The 24,249-nt window shown below is 34.2% G+C and overlaps 1 protein-coding gene across 1 annotated transcript in view; it reads right to left on the bottom strand.

The window, feature by feature from the left end:
• The window catches only part of LOC136025091 (staphylococcal nuclease domain-containing protein 1-like), a 58,708-nt gene that overhangs the window by 23,413 nt on the left and 11,046 nt on the right, over window positions 1–24,249 (bottom strand). Inside the window, exons 2-10 of the mRNA XM_065700813.1 lie at window positions 24,034–24,110; window positions 21,316–21,431; window positions 18,561–18,706; window positions 13,639–13,764; window positions 10,922–11,124; window positions 7,807–7,974; window positions 6,219–6,390; window positions 2,804–2,921; window positions 1,465–1,615 (exon numbers count right to left, since the gene is read on the bottom strand). Coding sequence (XP_065556885.1) covers window positions 1,465–1,615; window positions 2,804–2,921; window positions 6,219–6,390; window positions 7,807–7,974; window positions 10,922–11,124; window positions 13,639–13,764; window positions 18,561–18,706; window positions 21,316–21,431; window positions 24,034–24,102 — 1,269 coding nt within the window. The 5' untranslated portion in view covers window positions 24,103–24,110. The remainder of the gene's footprint in view (window positions 1–1,464; window positions 1,616–2,803; window positions 2,922–6,218; window positions 6,391–7,806; window positions 7,975–10,921; window positions 11,125–13,638; window positions 13,765–18,560; window positions 18,707–21,315; window positions 21,432–24,033; window positions 24,111–24,249) is intronic.

The raw sequence follows: 24,249 nt of genomic DNA, 5'->3' as shown, positions 1-24,249 counted from the left end.
GTGAGGTATTGCATTGTCACGAAGAAGGACAATTTCCTTCGTCAGCATGCCTTTTTTTTATTGCTCTGCAGAGCTTTCTGAGGGTTAGGCAGTATGCTCCTGCATTGATAGTGGTTCCTCGTTGCCTGAAGTCAACCAAAAAAAAAAAAAACCACCAATCCTATTCCAAAACACCGACGCCATGATTTTGCGCTGGGAGAGAGATTTGGCCTTCCAATTTTCAGGGGAGTGTGGGTGTTTCCATTCCATGTTATGTTGCCTCCATTTGGGTGTGATTTGCGTAATCCATATTTCGTCTCCGGTTCAACTGGTTGCCCCTGAAGTCTTGGTTATTGGAGCCGGCAGAAAGTTTTTATGAAGAAATTACTTTGAAATTAGTTGAAAGGTTTGATAAGTTTTCGAACAAACGTGGTAACTATGCCGAAAAATAGAGTAAAGTATGCACTTCCTGAAAACAAATTATCTTTTTTGAAATAATCTTTCGCTGTGTACCTACGTTCAAACGAAACTTCCTTAAAAAACATGGCTCGTGAAATGATATAAGACAATAAAAAAAATACATAAAAAATAGACTTTAAAATTCATTTTGTGGCTTTGAACAACAAAAAATATATTATTATACAATTTTAATGCAGGCCTATAAAGACAGTAACGATTCCTGTTATAATCACATATTCTCTTAGTTGAATGAGATCCTGCGGTATAACGAGATCCCTTGGAGCTTTTTTTGGGGGGAGGGGGTTGCCGAAACACGGAAGAGCATTTTTAGGTCAATATAATTAATAGTCGAAGAAAATAGTCGAAGTATTTTTTCGACTATTTTCTGGGATTAGCGCTATAATCCGGCATCAACATATTTCAGTTTTCGGTACAAATAGCAATAATAATAATACACCACAAAAAAAGTAACTTCACTATTACATGTTTTACTTTTGAACTAGATTTTCTAACGAAAAATGTAAATAAATAAGAAACTATTTGTACGTTTTTATTTTGTAAGGAAAATATAATGGAAACGATAAGTTGAAAAAAAAAATAAAGAGGGAACACAGAAAAGGACAGAGAAAGCAGAGAGAGCACAGAGAAAGAACCTTATAGTTTTTAACTTGGTGCGAAGATTGATTGTCATGAAATTTCTAAATGCGACAAAACCTTTTGGGATGAACTTTGCTCTACGTAGCTTTATTGTTTCTATATATTACTTTTTTTTGTAGTTCTCCTCACTGTGTATATTCTAATTACGGCTGCTTTAGTAAACATCTTTAATTATCTTTCTATTTATTTGTTATCGTTTTCTCTATCTTTAACCTCCCCACCCCCTCCGTTCTTGTTTTGTTTTATTCTCAATTCGGTTATCGTATTACAATTAATTTGTTCGTTTGCAATTTTTAGCAGGTCTTCTATAATTCAAGTTCCTGAGTTATAAATAAAACAACACAAGAAATATAACATCTCTTTTTTTACCTTTTCTGGAAACATTTCACTTTTCGGCTGAATATAATCAACAGTCACTTCAACTTTTTTTCCAATTAGCCTTTTTCGGAGAAATTCTCGAGCTTCATACATCCATGGAATGTCATACAAAGGCCGTGCTACTTTCCTGTCTTCAGCTGGCCTTAAAAAAAGAATGTAAAACTAAAAAACCAATATATATATATATATATATATATATAATATATATATATATATATATATATATATATATATATATATATATATATATATATATATATATATATATATATATATATATATATATATATATATGTACTTACGCAATACTATGGCAAATATTTCTTAAGTATATTTATTTTAAACGGTAATGCCGGTTCCTCTATAGAATTCTCTTGGTCATAAAAAAAAGGTTTTAAAATCCTATCAAGAAAAGTGACTGTGAAGACTACGCAGCCTATCCACAACACGCGTGCAAATTAAATTCTAAGAAATGAAGAGTTTTTCAACAAAACCCCTGAGGATCAACTGCCGTTTGTTGATTTAATTTTACCGCAGCAGCCCAAGCACAATTGCTCCAATCGATTCCACTTCAGTCATTATTTCTAATGTCTCTAATTCACTGAATATGAATTTGATATGATAATCACATCATTCAAGTTTTTGTTAAGGAAGAAAAATCGCTAAGTGTTTTTTTTTTGCGCCCATTGGCAGCGTGTGTCCTAGGCCCGAGCTTATTGGGCCTATGCTTAAATCCTGCCCTGATCACACATCTTTTAAGATAAATACACTCGCAGAATACGTAGAATAAATTTCTTGAAAACAAATTTTCATGTGTATTCCTAAATACTTGAATACACAGTCAAATATAGATAAAATTAACATAACTTTAACATATGCTTTTTCCAAATGTCTCGGCTATGTAGCCGATAACACTTCAAAAAAGCTTTAAAAAAACCATAAAAAAAGTACATTGATAAGGAAAAAGACAAAAAGAGCCTAAAAAAAGCTTTAACATGCTCAAGTCAAGGATGACAATTAACGTGGATGTACCCAAAATAAAGTCGCAGCATCAGTATTATACAGAAGCCAAGAAAGTGTAACTTGTTTGTGGCTGTTTTGCAAAAGAGAGATTTGACCTTAAATGTCTGAATAAATGCATATTTGAACTGAGAGCAAAGGAATAAGAGCTAATAAACAAAAGAATATTCAATAAAGTGAAACGACTGATAATACACAGAAAAAAGATAAGAAAAAGGATTCAGGGCTGAGTACAATTATTATAAGCCTGATTACGAAAGCCATCCTCCGTCCCCAAGTATATTTGGGACATTCAGAGACAGTAACTTACCTTGGAGGTCGGATGCTAGCCAAAAATATTTTCCTTTGAGAGCCATCTGGATGTTTAACAACAATAGCGTCACCATTTACAACTTCTAATACTTTTCCACTAAATTGTTTGGCAGAGCCTGAGAAAAATAAGAAAAAATACTTGAAATAGAATTTTATGGCTAGAGCTCAGAGGGCTAACTATAGTTAAGCGGTAAAGATTAATATATCAAGTAAATATTATATCAGTTGTTTACTAAGTCAAATTAATTGTGTACCCAATCCACTAAATGGAAAAATAATAATAAAATTAAAAACTAAAAAAGAGAAAAGGATGATGTAGCAACCTACTCCCTTCGTTCACTCCATGCGCAACTAATGTAGTTAAAATTATATACTGAAAATGGCATTGCGATCGTCAGTCACAAGTTTTTCAGCTGAATTTCTAAATAATAAAAACAAACCTACTGTTACTCCAAAAAGGGTAAAAACAACGGTTATTATTGCCTTCCAAAAACTTGGCTCTGTTATTATAAAAGATGTGTGCGCCGAACCATAGTATTGTTCTTCATTTCATGTTTTGACAAAAAAAAAAAAAAAAAAAAAAACATAGATGTAAAATGAGAACCGAACAGAGGCTATACACTAAGAACACAAAAGTCACATTTTACCATTTTTGTACTACTAACCGAAGCAACAAAGAATAAAAAAATCACTGTTTTTCATTGCTAAAATTTTTCATTACTTCATTCCTCCATCGATAGCCCAAGCCTCTGTCAACAAGGAATAACCAAAAAACGTAGACATTGTTCTTTGAATACTACTTCACTAAAATCCTTTTCATAACTAAAAGTTATGGTCTGACAAAATACACTTTTAAGACCCTTAAAGAGGTTAAGAATGGCTCTAGGCGTATTCGCCTAGGAAAATTCCCCATCGGAAAATTTATCCGGAAAAATCTACCGCACGTAAAATTAAACTATCAAAGGAAAAGTAAAACATATAAAAAAAATGAAGAAAAGAAGAGATTTTTGGAAATACTACTTATATTCCAAAATATAGGCATAATATATGGTTCTGTCAAGGTTCCAACTACATATTATTGAAATTAAATTAAAAAGCTTAACGCCGAGTGAAAGATACCCAACACTTGTTTGTGAATAGCGTTTGATGACTTTGTAAATTTTTCTACTTAGATTGTTGCTTACTTATTTGGAAAAGAATATTCTGTACATTTAAAATTTACTTGGTTCTGACTTGGGATTCGAATCCAAATTATTCAAATCAAATTGACGTGACATCTGACAATACCCAATACTTGTTTATGTTCACCATGTGATGACCTTTCAATTATTTCTTTACTTAAGCTATTGCTTACTTATTTGGAATAGGAAATTCTATTCATTTCAAATTTGCTTCTAACTTTGGGAGTTGACTCCACGTTACTTAAATTAGAGTGAAAAAAAAACAAACATCCCACTTAACGGAACTTTAGCAGGGAAAATGTTCTGATGTATGCCTAGTGGGCACACTCTCGATCGAAATGGGTAACCTGTATCAAGTATAATAGATGTCGATACCAGACAAGGTCCAAGTGAAGTAATTACTAGTGCTTCTTAGTCCCAGGCAGTTAACTCTGTGCACTTCCATTATAAAGTAACCCTTCTACAGTTTGCTACTACTACTTCATATTTTTGAACTACTACTACAGTTTGCTACTACTTTCATATTTTCAAACTGTTCTCTTTGGCCTTATTTTACCCTGCTATGATAACTCAGCCCCCCCCCCAAATAATAATTAAAAGAACTAAAAAAAAACAAATAATATAGGGTATTTTACGCTATATATTTTGCCTATATTTTTGAAAATAGGTAAGATAATCCAAAATACATTCTTTTCCTCATTCTTTTTATTTGTTATACACCCATTCAGCTCAATATTGCATATCCGAAGAATATTCCGGGACGTGGGGGAAGTAGAGATTGTCCGTGGGGCGAGGGGGAAGATTTTCTGCAGGGGACAGGGGAATTTGACAGACACCCTAGGAATATATCGTTAATTGGTATTGAAGACATTAGCTGAAGATAGTTGTTTGAACAACACAGATTTTTCCCCAAGATTCAAAGATAAGAAAAAAAAATGATATCGGGGTCTCCGATTTCTAGCTACATCTGCAAGCGAAAAAAACTATCTACAGGCTGTCGTATTTTGAATTCAACAACTTTGACTTTGTAACACAAAAAGTTCTTTTTCTTTTGTTACTTGTATTGTAAATTGATTTTTTTTTTTTAGGTCCCATAAGTTTATTATCGTTAGCTAAGAATTATTAACAAGCAATATCGCCATTTACTAAGCCCTAAAGAGAAAATATATTAAATTACTCATGTTTTTCTGTTTTATAAAATCCTAAAAACAAAAAGGAAACCATTTCTCCTGATTGCCGGGTGGTTTCAACAATTTGTGCATCTAAGTCTAACTAAGTCCTTTAATATTAGTTTTTTTCTGGTGTTTGTTATCATGTGTGAAAATACGGGCTTTCCAGTTAAGGGAATGTTATCAACAATTAGGCTCACCACAAACACAAATCGAAAGACTGCTTAATACAGTGACAATGTTTGTCTAATGTACAGATTCGTATCCTTTACTTGAATGAAAATAATATGGACAAGATTGAAGACTGTTGAATAGACAAAACTTTACAAAAATTATATATTACCTTAAATGTATATTACCTTAACTTAAATTTTATAATATAAAAACGATAAAAATTATGAAATTAGGCAGAAGACAGTTGGATAATTCAATACAATGTACCATGTTCCCTACAATCGTCTTACAATCCTACATTAGGTATATGTCAATACTTGTTAGGAAAAGAAAACTACAAAGGAAAATTTCTTCTAAAAACGTTAACATTTTTTGACATAAGATGGGGGGGTGGAGGACGTGATGAACATCATAGACTTCCTTAGACCAACCCTCAAGGGAAGGTGTGTTAGAATCGTATGAAAAAGTATTTTATGTTACGATTTTCCAATTTTTCCAATGGCAATGGGGGGGGGGGGGTTGGTAGTCTTTGGACTAATCTTGGGAGGAAACAATCCTCTTTATACGTGCAGGCTTGACAACCATGTGCAAATATATATATATATATATATATATATATATATATATATATATATATATATATATATATATATATATATATATATATATATATATATATATATATATATATATATATATATATATATATATGTGTGTGTGTGTGTGTGTGTGTGTGTGTGTGTATATAGAGTTCTAATATATATTAGAACTCTTGCAATAAACTGTATTGTACCTCAAAATTAATTGTATAGTGTATCATTAAAATTCTTGAAATAGGCTTTAGTATGTCACAGTTCCTGGGCCAAAGAGTAAACTTGCATTTAAATACCTGTGATCGTAGGTGCAGTTGGACTGTAATTTTGCCAAATTCGAAGCCGCTTTTCTTTCGCTTGTCGCTCAGCAGCTCTTAATTTTTCAGGTCCTCCGGTAACGGTTGCAATAGACCAATCAACACACCGAGCAAAGCCTTCTTTAACAAGGAGCTCTGCAATGTTGCCATTCTATAATTATATAAGAGAGCATGAGATCTTACTCGGTATTGCTTTATAAAACAAAATTGTCCAACTTGATATGGTTTTTATTATTCAGTAATTTTTTACTCATTTCTATAATTATACTCATAAACAAACTTTACAAAGAAAATAGAGTAGTTAAAGCTTAAAAGGGCCCCAGTCACTGATACAACTGAAACTATTGTCATAATTCAACTAAAACTTTGAAGCGAGGGAAAAAAATAACGAATTATTAAGAGCGCTGAAGGCCCATATCAAGTATTTTTACAAGAGTTAAGAGGAATACGGGCTTGACTGAAAATACTTACTCCACAATAATTTGCATTTAAATTAAGACAAAAAAAGAGTTTCTTCCCTCGTAATTAAGAAGACGTCGACGCTACTTTGCTTGATAATAACTTGCCCTAAACAATCGAGAGAAAAACGACGATTTTTATCCCGGGGACAAGTTTATATATGAGGTACGCTATCTTTTTATATTTGGGTTTCCTAACTGAGTCCGTTAAAGTGCGAACTAAATTAAAGAAAGACAGAGAGAGATAAAGTGAAAGAGAGAGAGAGAGAGAGAGAGAGAGAGAGAGAGAGAGAGAGAGAGAGAGAGAGAGAGAGAGAGAGAGGAAAGGAGGGAGATAACGAAAAGGAAGGGAATAGAGGAAGAGGTAAGTATAAAGACACAGAGAGAGGAGGAAGGAGAGAAAGAAGGGCAACAGAAAAAGAGAAAGAGGGAGGGAGAGACGGGGAATTTGTGCATATAGCATGCCTACCATAAGCAGGTGACCAGACATGTATTAAGGGGGCCACGGAGCGTGAGCCCCCGAAATTTCATGATTTTTGTAATTTCTCCAAAAAATTCAAATAATCAACCTGTTGGTCGTGACTAATTTGACGAAATAACGAATATTTTCGGCAGCAGCGAATTCTGCAGTCTCTTGCTGTAAAAGCTCTATCTGCAGACTTACTGTTATCCGTATGGATATGTATGAAAAACGGTATATTTCTCACTTAGATGATTGTTTTAATTCTATCAGTCTGTGAAAAAAAAAAAAACATAATATAAGTTTGCAAACGAAAAGATTAAGACAAATCCTTTTCATAGGTTATTCAGGCTAAGTAAACAAACTTCGGATGCACTTAAGACAGTGGAGATGCTCCGTACTCCAATGGGTCAGACACATTCTCAGGAAAATTCAAAACTTTAGTTTTACAAATGTACCTTTCAGGTGTCCAACGCTAAAATGATCCTCGGACACACTGTCTAAAATCTTCTGCTACAACTATGTGCATGTGGGGTAGAGGTTATGGGTCGAAATTCTCCTAATGGTAGGCTTTTCTGTACCGAATGTTTATCATTCTCACGTGGAATAACATTTATTTAACATTACAGAGAAAATCTGATATACTTACTGGGTGAATTAAACTACCAACAAAGTTTGCATTATTCGTTGACTCTAATATAACTTCAACATCTCGCTGAAGAACACGAGATTCGACAAAGAACTTAGCTTCTTCGGCGAAAGGTTCAGTTTGACTAGGATCAGGTTTACCTTCACTATCCAGCTTGAATCCAGGACTCTGTTAAGAAAGAAAAATTAACACTTTCTTGAACCTTTCAAACGGTGCTTTAGCATACATAGGAATTTGGAAAATGACCATATAATATAAGATCTCCTCATGCTCAAGCTAGGCCAGAAAACAGCCTGATTATGACAGATGTACCATTTGGGAGATGTATTACCCCAAGCTATCTCCTGCTAAAAATTTTATATCGCCTAGACTCGCCACGACATACTATGATATAAATACAGAGTAGACGCCTCTAAAACCATTTCGAACTTGGCTACACAATACAAAAATGAAACCCAAAGAAACCTCACCAAAGCAATAAAAATACAGAAAAGAACTTGACAAAAATTGAAAATTTTTAGGATTTAAGAATTTAGTGTCAAAGAAATTTTGTTTCGGAACAACGGTTAATAGGGAGGCAAAACATCTGCAAAGCCAAAAGCCCGATCGCCATCCGATCGTAGTATAGGTCACTTGAGAGGACAAAAAGCCCGAGCCCCACCCAAGTAAAACCAAATCAAGATGTACGAGAGCTGTAAATCCTATTTAGTGACCGTAGAGACCGGAAAGAGGCAACAAGGTCTTTCTAGCTAGTTTTTAATACGAGATATAACGAAATTCAATGCTAACATACAACATACAAGAGATAGGAGTAATGCCCCAAAGACCAGCAAAAGGGACACCCTCCCCCCTTGAAAAAATATTGTTGCCTCGAGAAGACTCCGGTCAGTTCCTTAATCAGCGTAATCGACATGGTACAAAAAGGTGAAGAACCTTATGTCCTCGTTGGGCAGCTTAAATATTACATTTTTTCGCAGTAGCAACTGTAGCATTTTTTTTTGTAAACTTTAATGTTATATTGGTAAGTTTGGCCTTTGTAATTTATTAATTTTTGTATTCATAAAAAAAACAGCGACAGTGTATTGTGGTAACGAACTGCAATTAAGGAGCGACTCGGCCAAATAGTGACCCAAACTGTTAAAAACAGAATTTTGATAACAATAGATACATCAAAAGAATCGGTTTCTTATGCTGAATCGAAATATACAAAATTGATTAAATTTACAATTATCCATCCGTCCTTTCTAAGTGACCAAAGATATTGTGGGGCTACTAGCTCTTAATTTTTCAGGTCCTCTAGTAACTGTTACAATAGACCAATCAACACATCTAGCAAAGCCTTCTTTAACAATGAGCTCTGCAATGATATCATCTATAATAACAGAACAGAGCACGAGATCTTCCTCAGTATGACTTCACAAAACAAAAATGTACGACTTCTTATGGTCTTCATTATTCCTTTAACATTCTTTTTACAAAAAACTTTAAAAAACTCATCAAAATTTTTTTATAAATTTTATTGCGTTTTTACAAATCGGACAAACATTTTCAGGGGAGGAGGATCAAACCCCTAAACCCTCCCCTGAATACGGCCTTGACCAAGGGCATCAAAATAAAAACTTTCTTACCCACTCAATTACCTAATTACTGTATTACCCGACAACAGACGCAATAACCCTAATACCTAATAACCTAAAACACCGACTTAACCATGTCGTCTTCGAGAAATAAAAACCCCAATTATGTTAAACCTCTTTAGAGAAAATCATCCAAATCAACCATTAAAAGCAAAAACAAATCACCTGCCACGAGCTCAGTAAGGAAAAGTCTAGAAGTACTTTAAACAACAACAAATAAATTCCTCGGACTATTTCAATCCAAGGGCCCGACATATGCATATGAACTTGCAATCTGCTTAATAGCTAGATTTCACTTTAGCAAAATAAGTTATAAGAAAATTACATCAAAACCGTTAAGATTAACGAGATACAATACAACGTTAATTGTATTCGAATATACAACGTTAACTGACAATTTGTGAAACACCTGTTTAGTTTTCAATAAAGTGAAAATGACAGTTTAGCCAAGTAGATGATAAGTTTGTCTTATTAAACGGCTATTTCTGCTCGTTTCTGGTTTTACCACCAGATTCCACTTTTCTCTAAAAATCTTTCTTTTGAAAAACTTTTTTTTTCAATTTCTGTTCGTTTCAATTGTACACGTTGGACTTGATTAGAATTGTAGCCAAATAAGACTAAGATTATGAAATACCATACTCAAGCACCAACGAAATTCGTATACTTTTTGTAATTGTGGTACAAACTCGTATTTATTAGTGATTCAAAATATATCAGTAATAAAACTCTTCATTTGTAGTAAATTCCATTTGTAGTATGTTTCTCCTCGTTCCATGTTTCAAAATCGATATTTAGTTTTCTGAAAAATAGAATCTTCGAAGAATGCTATAAAAACAAAAAAAAACAACAAAAAAAAACACGATCTACACTAGAGTGCAGCACAAAAACTCATTCATAACTAAAAATAAAACAATAGAATCACAGAACTTGTTACTAAAGCGAAAAGTATTGGGTTACTATTAAAAAATAGCAAACACCATTCTAAAGACTGCAAAACTGACAGAGCTTAACTAAAATTTTCGAAAAAATTTACGAGTACGATAGTTTTCTGGCAAAATTCAGGAGCCGAAAAAAAATAGAGGCAATTGGACTGCGGTAAAATTTTACTATTGAAGGAGAAATTGCGGAGCTAATCTTTACCTCGTTAAAAAAAGGGTAAATCAGCCTAGTCTTTAAATGACCAAATAGACTTGACTCTCATCTGTTAAATTCAGGCAGAACACGGGTATATCTATTATTTACGTGAAGCAAAAATTGTATATCTGACTGCAAACCAGTTTACAAGATTGAAAACAGGATTCTCCGCTAATCATGACCGTAAGCCATGATTTAGGTTCTAAGAAGGGGTGAGGGCACACCCTGATACATACTATATATTCATTTTTATTAAATTTCTCCCCCTAACACCAAGCCTTGAAGATAACAATTCAAGTAACAAAGTACTAAGCAAGAGAAGAACAAAAGAAAAAGAATCTCACCCGAACTCCACTTAACATAAGTGTGATATTATAATGTTCTGGAAGAAGAAGAACACGCATTGTAGATCCGTCTCTAACAAACTCAACAACCGCTGATATTCGTCTACCGCCCATTTTTTCTACAAATGCCCGTGGATTTTCTACCGACCATTTGATATTTCGTACATGGGAGGATGGATCTTCAGTACTCCATTTGCCACGGCCTATAAATTCAAATTCATTTAAAAAACTAAGTTTTTCTAATGGAAATAAATAGGGACAAACGAACAAAAATTATTGCTTAGCACCTTATGGAACATATATCAATCTAAAATAAGTTTACTTTAATATTTCTATATATTTTTAGACTTTTGAAAACTAAGGCTCTCCTGGAAACGCATACACACAAAAAAAAATATCATTTTTATAAAGTAAAAACATTAATCGTTCTTTCATAGTCAAAATCAGTATTTCAACTTTGTATTTGCTTAATGACAGTCACGAAATCACTTTCCTAAAGACTATAAATTGGATACTGAAAGTTATCAGTATCACGATCAGCGAAAGATGATTAGTCCTTAATTTTAGGTGCTGCTTAAGGACTTATTTACTCCTAAAATAGCATCCATTTTTTTCTATATGTGATTTACGTTTCAGTGAAGCACTAGTTTTTAAAAATTCTGCATTATAGGTGGTGTAGCAATAATTCCTGTTTGTTTTAAGTTTTAACGTTCTCTTTGTTAAGTGTTCGTATTTTTCAATATACAAAATAAACATGGCAAAAAGTCCTTTGAAAAACTTATACATTGTATAAAAAAAAAAGTCAGTTTTTATTAATATAGGGCACTAAATATGAATTTACGTGTTACCTCTCTGAAACTTTAGCACGGGACTTGCGCCCCTTTGCCATACAGGTAATAACCTCGAGGCGGTATTTTACCGACGTCATCTTTGAGAAGGTGCAGATACAGAAATCAACTAAACCTCCGGTATCAAGCACTGTGGAGTATTGCAGCAACTGCGATCCACGGGTAACAGTTGCGGATTAACACAAGCAACTATATCTAACAGGTAACAGTTATGATACTGTATCACGTTCACACATGCTTTATTGTAGGCTGTTATTTGTAAAAGGCAACGTGTAATAATAGAACTTCTGAAAAATCATGTGTGTAAAAAGGAATCTCTCAACACCAAGTCTGCATTTTTTTTTACCTGTATTAAGACTGTATACTATTCACCGAGGTTAACGAACATCCATGAAACCGTACATGTATTTCTTAGCATTTTATTCGTTTTTGGATATAGAAGAGTGCATGTCTTCTTACTTACTTTTCATGGAATTAAACGTCCAAGACTCAATAAACATCAAAATCGAAAATTTTAAAAAGCAACAAAAAATGACAATCAGAAGTGGTTTTGAAATCAGGGTTTACAGCATTATTTATCAAAATTTTTGCACAAATTGTCGAAAAAATAATATGAAATTCTATCAATATTAATCTTATTTGATTTCTAAAAAGTTAAGCTTCGAAGCTGAGGCATATTTCTTAGACAAAATGTAGGTAGTTCACAGAATCAAAACTTCAAAATAGAGGAAGTCACAAAAGAAATTTATTTATGAAAAACCAATGTAAGCTCCATTTTTTAATTCAAATTCTACCTTGGCAGGAAAAAGTTGTAACTCCTGGGGTATCAAGGAAATCGATTAGAAATTATTTCTTAGTGTACACTTCATTTTGGGATACAGAAGAGTGCATGCCTTCCTTCTAACTTTTCATAGCATTCACATGTAAAATGTAGTCAATATCAAATACAAAAATTTTCGAAAAAAAATCAGAACTTCTGAGTTTCGAAATCAGGCTTTGCGGTATTATTTCCCAAAAATTCATCAGAGATACGACAAATTTTATAGAGTTTTTGAAGAGACAATATGAAGTTATATAGTCCCTAAAAAGTTTAGCTTCGAAGCAAGGATATTTTACATTGACAAAAATAGGGAATTCACACAATTTCAAAATAGAAAGTCACAGATGGAATTTTATTTTTGGAAAGTCAATGTCAGCCTCAGTTCTTAGAACACCAAGAAATATCTATCCACCCTGGGGAAAAATTCTACCATGTCTAGAAAAAAGTTACGTCAAGAATATCAATAAGCCTGAAGCGTCATGACAGCACTAGAAATTATTTCTAAGCAAACAAAGCAATTTCGCATATACGAAAGTTCAAAATCTCCAAAAATTTACCATATAAATTGAACAGCCAGTTTCACAAATAAGGAAGGACTGCTTAGGAAGGACAAATAAGGAAAATAATGAAAAGCTGACAATTGTTTGGACTCAGCAGGTACCTACCGTAAATTAAGATTTACAATGATATCATGGCCAGTCCAGGCTCTCAGCCAATATTATTTCTTATTTTATTCGGTAAATTAATGACCATAATGTGACTGATGTCAGTGCCTCTTAACACGGACCAAGCCTTTTTATCTCCTTACATTAATTCAACACATAGGTCGTTTTTTAGTGCCAATACAAAAGAACAAAAAAACCAGACACTTGATTTTAAACTTATAGATTGTTTTATTTCAAATATGTATAGACATAAGTCAAGTGTTAAACAGTTTTAAAGACGAGTTCAGATTTTAAATTTGAGAACAAAAAAAAATCGAAGAGATATTCGACAAAAATAAAAATTCAATAAAAATAAACCAAAAAGTAAAGAAATAAATGACTTACCAGCGCTTTTGGCAGCGCCTTCTAATTCAACAAGCCGTTGATGTTCTGCACCACCCCTTGTATCTGGTTTGACTGAAGCCAGACCTTCTGTAATCAAAGCTTCATTCAGGTTTTCGCCGCTTGTATCTAAATAAAAAAATTAAGTTAATAAGCGTAACTGACCATTCCACATCACACACACATATATATATATATATATATATATATATATATATATATATATATATATATATATATATATATATATATATGTCAGGATTTTCGGGTGCCAAAAGAAAACATTACAACCAACACCTCTACTGGTTCTAGGCGTTTACCCCCCCCCCCCCCTCCCCGCGGAACATAACGTGTTAGGAATAATTATTCTGCATAATATGAAGTAAGAATTGCTTTTTGACTTCAACCTCTTCAAATACTTTACCCCCCCCCCCTATGTGCAAATGTAAAGCCGATATTATATATTTCCCATCTATTCTGTCACTTATCTTTGTCTTGTCTCGTGCTAGGCTGAAAGAAACTAATGAAGAAACCGGTTTGTTTTCGAGTTTTACACAGCGTAAACTTGAGTGAGTGGCGTATTATACACAAGTACCAAAATTCCATCCCTCTACGAAAAAAAAAACAAATAAAATTATCAAATTTGGAAAGTCTTATTTTCCACAGGGGGGGGGGGGGGGGTTCGCGGGGGTATTTTCCGGGGGAGGGGCGTTTTCTGCAGTTGGGTATTTTTCTGGGGGTAAACGCCAGGGGGAGGGGTTAAACAATGGTCACCACCTTTACTATAGCTTTTCGCGTCAAAATTTTTTACTGAAAATTTTACGTCTAGTTCACCTTTAAGAGAAAGAGAGCAAAGTAAAGTTGACAGTAAATTAGAGGGTTGTGGGAAGCTTTCTGAAGCCATTCGTCCTCTTCTACCTATTCCTCTGAGCACCTAAACCAATAATTTATGTACAAAAAGCATAATTTTATACAGGGTGTGCCAAGATACAAAGATAATAAACACGATAAGGTACTTTCTAAGATAATCAAGTTAAACAGGATAAAAACAAAGCAAGAAAGTGATAAACTAATAAAAAATTAACGAAGTTCGTAGGTATTTTGAAAGAATTTGATACCAGCTGTTCAGTGTATTAAAAGAAAAAAAAATTAGGGATAAGGAATGGAAAAAGTCAAAATTAGATTTTTTCTTGTATTTCATTGGAACTCAAGCCATAATGAACAACCTCCCACATCCAACAAAACTGGAAGTAGTTGATCACATCATTAGGGTCGTATGGAGTAGACGGGCAAGAACTGTCTCACACATGATATGCAGTGTTGCCATATCCCTCACTTACTTCAGAAGAAGCACACAATCAAAACAGATGCTCGGGGCAACGTCTTGATAAGGACTTTCTGCAAAATTCAGATCATCTCTGGAGCACCGGGGGTCTGCTCTACACGAAAAGACGTCGGCAAGAGGCACCATTGTAACCTGAGGCACCACCATTTATGAGAATATCTAAGTAAGTTTGTTTTGAAGTAGGCAAGAAAAATCTATTCTTCCCAAGCCTAGTAATTTTCTTTCTATGTGAGAGACCTTTTTGGACTAAACCACTTGTTGCAATAGTAATGTATCCATATCCAATTATGTCGCACAAATGAAGTAAAGGCACAAATCTAAGAATTAAGGCCACTTTAAGGGTTCAACTACTATTACTACTATTAGCAAGACAGTCTCTCTCAGGGATTCAACGAGAGAAGGTCGTTTGCATTAGTGCTGAACAAAACTCTTTTGATGGGGTTTCGTCAAGAAATAGACACTATTGGGCTGAAGATGTCACATAACATTAATGACAGTCCGTTTGTCAAATTATACGGCTATCCCTTGTAGCCTGTTGGAAGTTGGTATACCCCAGATCGAAGAAAGAAAAACGAAAAGAACACAACGAGAAGGCATCACTGAGTGAAGGATTTACTTTGCCTATTGAAGGAAATTTCGCTAAAGTCTCAAAGAAACAAACAAAAGGAGTAAAAGGTATATTTATTGAGCTTGCCACATATCCGGATGCGCATTAATAAATAATAGAAATCGCTAATGCTGCTTTGGCAAGCATTGTACCTTCACTCCCACTTAACCATATTAAAGCGCTGAGCTAAATTGCAATTTTGAGAGAAGATCTCCTCCAAGATTTTTACAAGTGTGTTTGAGAATTGGTCAGGGGATAAAAGCATGACTGAAAAACATGCAATTGACACTGTTATCTATGAGATCTATGACACGACCAGTTGGGAATACAGCTCAAAATTTACTGGCACTGAAAAAGAGCTCAGGGGAACTCACGCTTACGATACTGGAAAACCGCGATGAAATTCTATAATAATATCAACAATTACGAACAGCAACAAAGGTGGAAAGCTTCTCTCAACCCTCTGACTCTTTCAGCTAGATAAAAAACGCTACCAAATTGCGTCCTAACGCAAAAATACACTTGGGGATATTTACACTTGCTACGGACATCAAGTCAACTGAACATTTATGTACTCGAATTAATGCAACAGATAACATAGTCTTTCCCGTTCTTGTCGCTTTTCATTCACCCAATTTTTCAAAGCGGTTGTTAACAACTAAGTGAAAACTGGCCCAACCAAAGATTATCTATAGACTACTTAAAACGAAAGCGCAAACAACTGTTTAATCTGGCACATGCACTGTGTGGGGACCGTCTAAAACCAAGAACAGCTAAGCCATTTTAAAATTAGGCCACTGACTGATTACTCAATAAGTAATCGTTGAGTGTCTTAAAGTCTTAACAAGGATAGTATGACCGACAGGCTGTCAAATTTGGAAAGTAGTCGGTTGTATGTTGACAATTACTGTCTATCCCCATTACAAACGACAGATAATGTAAAAGAAATAATGCTTAAGCTATAAAAGAAAGCAATTATGCGGATAATCAGTTACTGGAAAAATCGTGAGTGAAGAAGATACTGTTTTCGCAATTCGGAACTGCAAGGGCCTTAGGAAAGCGTATCCTAACCCTGGGTAATACATTAAGTAATATGCAAGAAATAACGTTAGAAATACTACTACTAACTCGCTGCAGCACCAAGCCGCCTGAGGCCAACACAGCTACGCACGCTCCTCCTCCGACCTAATCTATTCAAGGCCTCCCTCCTTACATCCTCCCACGAAGTTCCCGTTTCCTTTAAATCTTTATTTATGACATGCTTCCAACCCAGACGAGGACAACCTGCTTTCTGTGTAGCCCCAGACGGTTGGCCAAAAAGGACAACCTTCGGCAATCTGTCATCATTCATCCACAGAACGGGGCCTAGGTATCTCAACCGTTAGAAATAGGTATTTCTATATCTATTTGACTATGTATGTGAGACGTTTGTGTCTAATAGCGATAACTATTCAGTGTGAAAGTTCCTACTCTCAGGTTATGTTAGTAAAAGCAAGGAACAACAGATTTTGGAACGAGGGGATTTGACACTGCTGATAAATAAAAGGAGTTTTATATCAGGCAAGGCTCTCGCTGTGACTTAAAGAAAGGATCGATAATCTTGTTAACTGAAATAGATAATAAATCTAATAAGAATTTAATAGCTGGTCTAGTATATAAAACAATATTATATAATGAGGAAGTTTCAATTACAATCGAGGCTTTAATACTAATCACAAATGTGAAGTGGTAATAGGAGATTTCATTTTGGGGTCAAACACCATATTGGTTATAACTAGATTGTTATACTTACAAAATTCCAGCAGTCTCTAGCCATTACTGTTCCCTTTTTCTACATTAAATTTGCCTAGGCTAGGAAACCATCTATCCCTATTTCTATCGACGTGGGCGTTAAAATCTCTTAGTATAAACACGATATTTCTACCCGGGACCCTGTCTATTTGCTCCTGTAACTGTAAGTAAAATTAATTTAAGTCTAATATCTCCGTCAGTCGGTTCTATAGTGGCAAATACTACTATAAATGATACCCTGAGGATTTTAGTCATAAAAATGACCGATTAGTAATCTATTATTAATACCTTCTCAGCCTAAACAAGACTTAGTAGCTTCCTTATTCATCAAGAGCCCTGCTCCCTGCTAATGTACTCCATCCTTCCTGCCTGAGTAAATAACTTCTATATCACCTAATTTCATGCTTCCTACCCCTAGGATATGAGTTTCTAAAACTCCTAATACGTCTAGTTCGAATCTCAAATTCGTCAGTAAAATGTCGATACGATAGTTATTTTACTACGTTTTAACAGTCCAAGTTCCAATTTTAATATTCTTTAAATCATTGCGATTATTTCGGCCTCAGGAAAAGCAATGGTCCCAGATACCAGTGCAGGATGGGGACCAACACATCTTCTCAAGTCTACATCAAAGCACTTAAGCCAGCTTAGAACCGGATAACAAGAAATACATGGGACTTCCAGCATGAATGGAGGGTTTGTGCAATCCTGGGCCCATCTTGGTCACAATATGTTTTTTTGCACTTGGCGATTCTCTTCTATCAACAAGAATCGAAATCCTGCACAGTTTCAAGCCTATTACCTCCGACTCATTACATATTCATTCCTACAAATATTGTGCTACTACGGGAGGCAACCCATAAAACAGACCAAGCCAGAAGAATTATCCATTAATCAGAATCCCGTGTGAATGTTGTGCAACAAGCCACCTAATCCAAACACAAACTCAAACACTGTTCCCCCCCCCCCTATTTAGTTTGACAGTTGAAATTTCCTAACACAACATGATTAAATCAGTGAATATGTTAATGATCAGGACAACGACACCGTATATAAAATGTTTTGATTTATTACCACTACTTCTTTTAACCAAAAGAAAAAAAAATATGTTACTATCCTTTAGATACAGAGCTTGGGGTTTTAAATTAAAGATTTTCTTTAGGTGAAAATGAAAATTTTTACCTCTTCCTAAATACAAAATGCCATACTCTCGTCCTGAAACTGGAACTGTATATATAGTTTGGAAGGTAATCTCTTTCCCGACAACTTTCTTTCTCAAGAATTCCCTAGCATCAAAACCATATGGCTCGTCTTTAATTTCTTCAGAACTGAAAAAAAGAAGATAATTTAACGAGATATCGAATCACTGCTCTAGGTACACAATCGAACTATAATGTTAGTTACTCTGACAATATTGGGATGTTGATTGTAACAGTGATCAGGTCCTAATCCAGTCCTATATTTGCAGTTAAAAGAATTTTTAACTCACATTTGTCTGTTTTTTTTTTCAAAATAAAGCACAGCCTTAGGTTTTTAACCATGTTTTTTTTATGCTGCAAATACACTATAAGTCAGAATAATAGTTATCGAATGTTATTTTTTCTGTTGTGCATTGAAAAGTTCTGGCCAGAACTCGACACCTCCAGTTAAATGCAAAGCACCATATATTTAATATACAACCTTAATGTGAAAACAATGTTATTGCCTGTACTGCATTATTAATTTGTTTAAAGTTAGTACCAGGGGACCAAGCTTCACCCGGGGAAAAAATGACAGTTTTTTTAGTCCCTTTCCCAAAAAAATTTGAATTTTATTTATTTTATTCGGCACTACTTTTTGGATATTTATGTTGCCGTGAATATCGGCATTGACCATCGAATGTCCGAAATACCTTTTCTCAGTAAACTTTTTCAGTTTTATTCAAGGTTTGATGGTGACAGGTTAGGTTAGGTTAGAATAGGTTTTTAACTCATTTATGAGATTTATAACCTAATTCGACCTAATCTAACCTAACTTTTACCATAAGACTGAAAAAGCTGATTCACAAAGCTACTTGAATCCAAGCAGAAAAAAAAATTCGGACATTCCCAGTGAATCCAACATTAACCAGATTTCGAACATTCACAGTAACATTTATACCGGCAAACCACTCTATACTATCGACAATCAAATTAAATTGTAATATGCTGTATAATATGCATAATATTAGTTTAAGAGAATCGAAAAGGTCACAATTCTTGCTTCCATTCTCTTTTATACCTTACGGATACGGACATAGTATATTTGACACCCCACATTCAAAGTTTATTCCTGACCCAACCAAGCCCAAAATCCATAATCAGAACATCTTCAGGACCAATACTCTAAATATTTATTTATCCAAATATTTATTATGTCTCATCTCTAAAAGTTCTAACAAAGAGTAACACTGTGTCTGTGTTCTAACACTACAAAGCCAAACTTCAGCAAAGTTTACAATAACTATTCCAAGTATCTCTGACGTCATTCATGTAAAAAGTGTTTTTCCAAATTAAGACCTGAAACGGACTTCCTCAGAATCGTGACATATCTGATTCATTTTTTTACACCGAAAATGAGCAAATTTTGTATAAATTCTTTCTTTACATTCAAAAAACATTATAGAGCTGTTTTCGAAAAAAATTACAGGTAAATAAATAAGCCTATAGATAATTATTGTTCCTTTAATAAGATTCGATATCTTCTACCTGCAACTTGAAACCTATTTAAGAAAAAAAATACAACATAGCAGTGTTTTTAAGTCTGGCATCGGAAAAAGTCATTTTCCTGTTACCCAGTATTTTTCCATTACTACTGGCTTAGACTACCTGAAAATTCGTGGTGGGAGAATAAAAAAAAGACCCCAGCAAACTTTTACCTGTTTCGCAACTGCATAACTCTGAAATACAATCTGTTGCTATTTCCATCTTATTTTGTAACCAAAGCATAAACAAATTAACGGACCGCAGACTTAGAAGCAAAATATTTGAGGAGGGACGTTGTCTTTCCCTTTACTCCTTCCACATAAGTTACATCTTCCAAAATAAATAAAATAATGCACAATTACAGTCTGGATCAGTTTGTTACTTCCATTTGGCTTAATCATGGCTTTGCTTCACAGCAGTCAAAACCGACTGTACGTTTCTTTGTTTACAATTACAACAATATCCCAGTTCGATTGTTTTTAATTAATCCCAAATAATAACAATTTTTCCGCCACCTGAAACTTGTTCTTTGTTAACAAAGTCACTCCTTTAGCCACATCTTCATTTTCCAGGATAGTAGATAGACAATTTGACTATGTCGTACTCCTTGGTGTAATCCAACAGACAAACAACACGACAATTTTTGATTATTATTTCTGTCTTCATCTTGACAGTAAGGTTTCTTGGGAATAGCATCACTAATAGATTTTGTTTTTATCTAATTAAAGGAAAGGGGGGAATTGGCTTACCACACGGCAGTGTTTATTTGCAGTAGGATGACAAAATGAATAGATATTATGACCAGATGTGAACATATTTTTTGAGGGGCAAATTTGAAGTTAATGGTTTTTAAATATTTGGAATGAGAATATCTATTTTAGCAGTAAATTTCTTTCGCCCATCTTGAAAGCTTTCCAAAATTTAGTCATGCATTCAATCTTGATAAAAAAAAAAAACAACAACTAATATTTGATTAAATGACTGGTTTTGTCATCTTACTGCGACCTTTATACAAAGGGGCCAAGGGTTTTGACTACAACTGTCCTTTACTGCATGTACCACGTGTGATCACTCATGTTTGCATAGCCTGTATTCATGTATCAAAGCACAACAAAGGAACAAAAGCTAAATTTGCTCGCAAAACGTCATCCGATTCGTTCGTGAATAACGGCGTTCTTTGCCTTAGCTCTCAATGTACAAAATTGGGTACTTACTTGGGAGGTTTTCTTCCTATTTTAGGAGCAATTATACCAGCAAGACCCACAGTTTTCTCAGGAGGAGGTCCGTTTTTCGGCTGACCTCTAATCACAAGTGAATCCCCAGATATAACCTAAAAAAGACAAAGATTTAAAACATCTGCAAATCTTGAATACATCTATAATGCCAAAATAGTGCTAAACTTCAATCGCGCGCGTAAGTCGTTACGTGCCATTGTAGTTGTGTCCCTGTGTCCCACCTGTGAATATAGATAGATATATATATATATATATATATATATATATATATATATATATATATATATATATATATATATATATATATATATATGTTTTTAACTAACGCGCCACCCCAACACCTAGTTGGTGGGGGCGCTTCGCGCCAGCCCCCCAAGCCCCCCCCCCCCCTGCGCGCGTAAGTCGTTACGCGCCATTGTAGTTGTGTCCCACCTGTGAATTATAGATAGATATATGTTTTTAACTAAGTAAAACTTGCGAATATACAACATTCTTCGCTGTCCCATTGTCTTAGTTCGTGAACTGATCCAGTAGTTCAAGAGGGCCAGGCAAATATTTAAGACGTTATTTTTTTTTGAATTGTTCAAAAATAGTTGTAAGTACTTGTTTGACTGATAGGATATCAAACAATAAGCAGTGCATAAAATGTGGTTCAATCATACTTTCTAGAGTTATAATGAAAGACAGGTTAAGGGGGTCAGATGACATAAATGGTAAAAATTGAAGATTTTTGATTTTTAGTATTATTTTATTCTACTGTTTGTCCTTTTTCATTTGTCTCTTCTCTATGAATTTCTGGCCACCATTTTTTTTTAAACCAAGGATTCATTTTTAAAAATTATTGAAAAAATTAAAAATAATTAAACCTATATAAGTAGGTTCTTAAGAAAAACCTAGACCATTGTTTTTTTTTAAATGTAGACTTCAATTTCAATTTTCTTTAATTTATGTCTTATTAACTTGAGGTACATTTTTCTCTGGAACCATAAAATATATCTCCAATGACCTTTTTTTTTAAAGAACATATTCTAGCACACATTTTAAACATAGGAAATTTACATACATCATTTTTTTTATAAATTTTGTAAAAATTTATCCCGTTTCTATGAGAACAAAGTGATGTATAAATAAAACTAAAAAGACCTTCCAATACTGCTGTGCTTAAAATGCATGCTACAACATGTCAAACAAATTAAAAAAAAAATTATCGAAACGTCTTTAATGGTTCTACAGAAAAATGTACCTAAAGAATACATAACAGGAATTTCGGAAAATTGAAAATGAAGTCTAGGTTATAAAAAAGAATGGTCTAGGTTTTTTTTAAACCTGATTACACTTTGTTTTTATTTATTTTGTTTAAATTCTTTTTTTATTATTGTCTTTGGAATGAAGTCTAGGTATTTTAGAAAAAAATAATGGTCAGATATTCATGAATGAGGTGAGAAATGAAATAGGACAAACAGCAGAATAATATGATATTAAAAACTAAAAATCTTTTAATTTTTTACCATTTATGCCATCCAACCCTTCTTAAGATGGCTAGGTTACGTTTTAAAGATGAGGGATGACAGATTGCCAAAGACCATCCTTAGTGGCCATTCATCTGGGGCCAAACGAAAAGCAGGACATCCCCAAAGGAGATGGGAAGAGGTCATAAGAAAGGATTTGAAGGGAAATGGAACTTCATGGGAGGCAGTAAAGAGCAAAGCTTTGAATAAACTGGAGTGGAAGAGGAGCGTGCATAATAGTGTTTGCCACATGCGGCTTGTTGCTGAAGTGAGTGGTTATTAGCAGTAGTAAATTTTACGCAATTATCAAGACATGAAAGAAGACAAAATAGAAAACCCTCATCCAAATACATACAAGGTTTGAAACTAAGATGTTGACAAGGATCTTGTTTAAGAATTAAAGAACCAAAAAGCAATTAATGTGGTAAACTGTGGTAAGTGAAGATAAACTGACCTAGCCAATAAATCTTTTCAAAAGCGAAGGGAAAGATAGATCTACCGTGAATACTCATAGTTTGCAATAAAACCAAGAATATTCTTTATTGGGCCATGATTTTGGCAATGCACTGATTCCTGAAAGTTTTCTTTCAATTTGAAAAAGTTCTGGGGTTAATGGGTAATAAACAGAAACTGCAAGCAATATGAGACAAATTTTGAGCTTCTAGCTAGCACTAATTTGAACTTATTCTTGGATACTGGCTTCAGTTGAGTCAAACAGGGCTTGAGTTACATGAGGCTTAAGTTGGATGGAAAATGCTACAGGATGGAAAATCCTTCAATTGCTCCAAGTTGCAATTAAAGGCAAGTTAAATGGGGGGTTGAACTGAATTGGTTTCATGTGAACAAAGGTTCAGTTAAATGGGGGTACGATTGAACAAAGGCTCAGTTAAATGGGAGTTCGATTGAACAAGAGCTTGCAGCATTCATATATCGCACTATTGATTCACTATATATAGGCAGTCATCCAAGTTAGAAAATTCAAGAAACAGTTCCTGGATAGACTGTTAACATAACCTCTATGCAGATTGAATGATTTATGGGTAAAATATCTTTACTTTTATTTAAAAGTATGAATAACAATTCAACAATTAACCATAAAATCTCCTAGTTTCTGCAAAATATTTATACTTTTGAAACAAAATCTTATACAAGTCACAAGCTATGGACATAAAAATTAGAAATGACATACCTGACGAACAATGCCTTTAAGCAATACTGGAGGTGGTGCAGGGGCAGGATTAGCAGCTACACTTGCCATGATTCCTCCTGTAAAAGAAACAAATAGCAAAAACAGTCTAAACCTATTAAAGTATATATGATCAAAGAATGTTCTAAAACAAGAAATTGGGTTAATAGATTTCATAGGTAGACTATGTCTGGACCATGAGCATTTCTCTGGGCAGGC

The sequence above is a fragment of the Artemia franciscana genome, chromosome 3 (genome assembly GCF_032884065.1).
Source record: "Artemia franciscana chromosome 3, ASM3288406v1, whole genome shotgun sequence".
Lineage (NCBI taxonomy): Eukaryota > Metazoa > Arthropoda > Branchiopoda > Anostraca > Artemiidae > Artemia > Artemia franciscana.
This window is presented reverse-complemented; position numbering and strand designations above follow the sequence as displayed.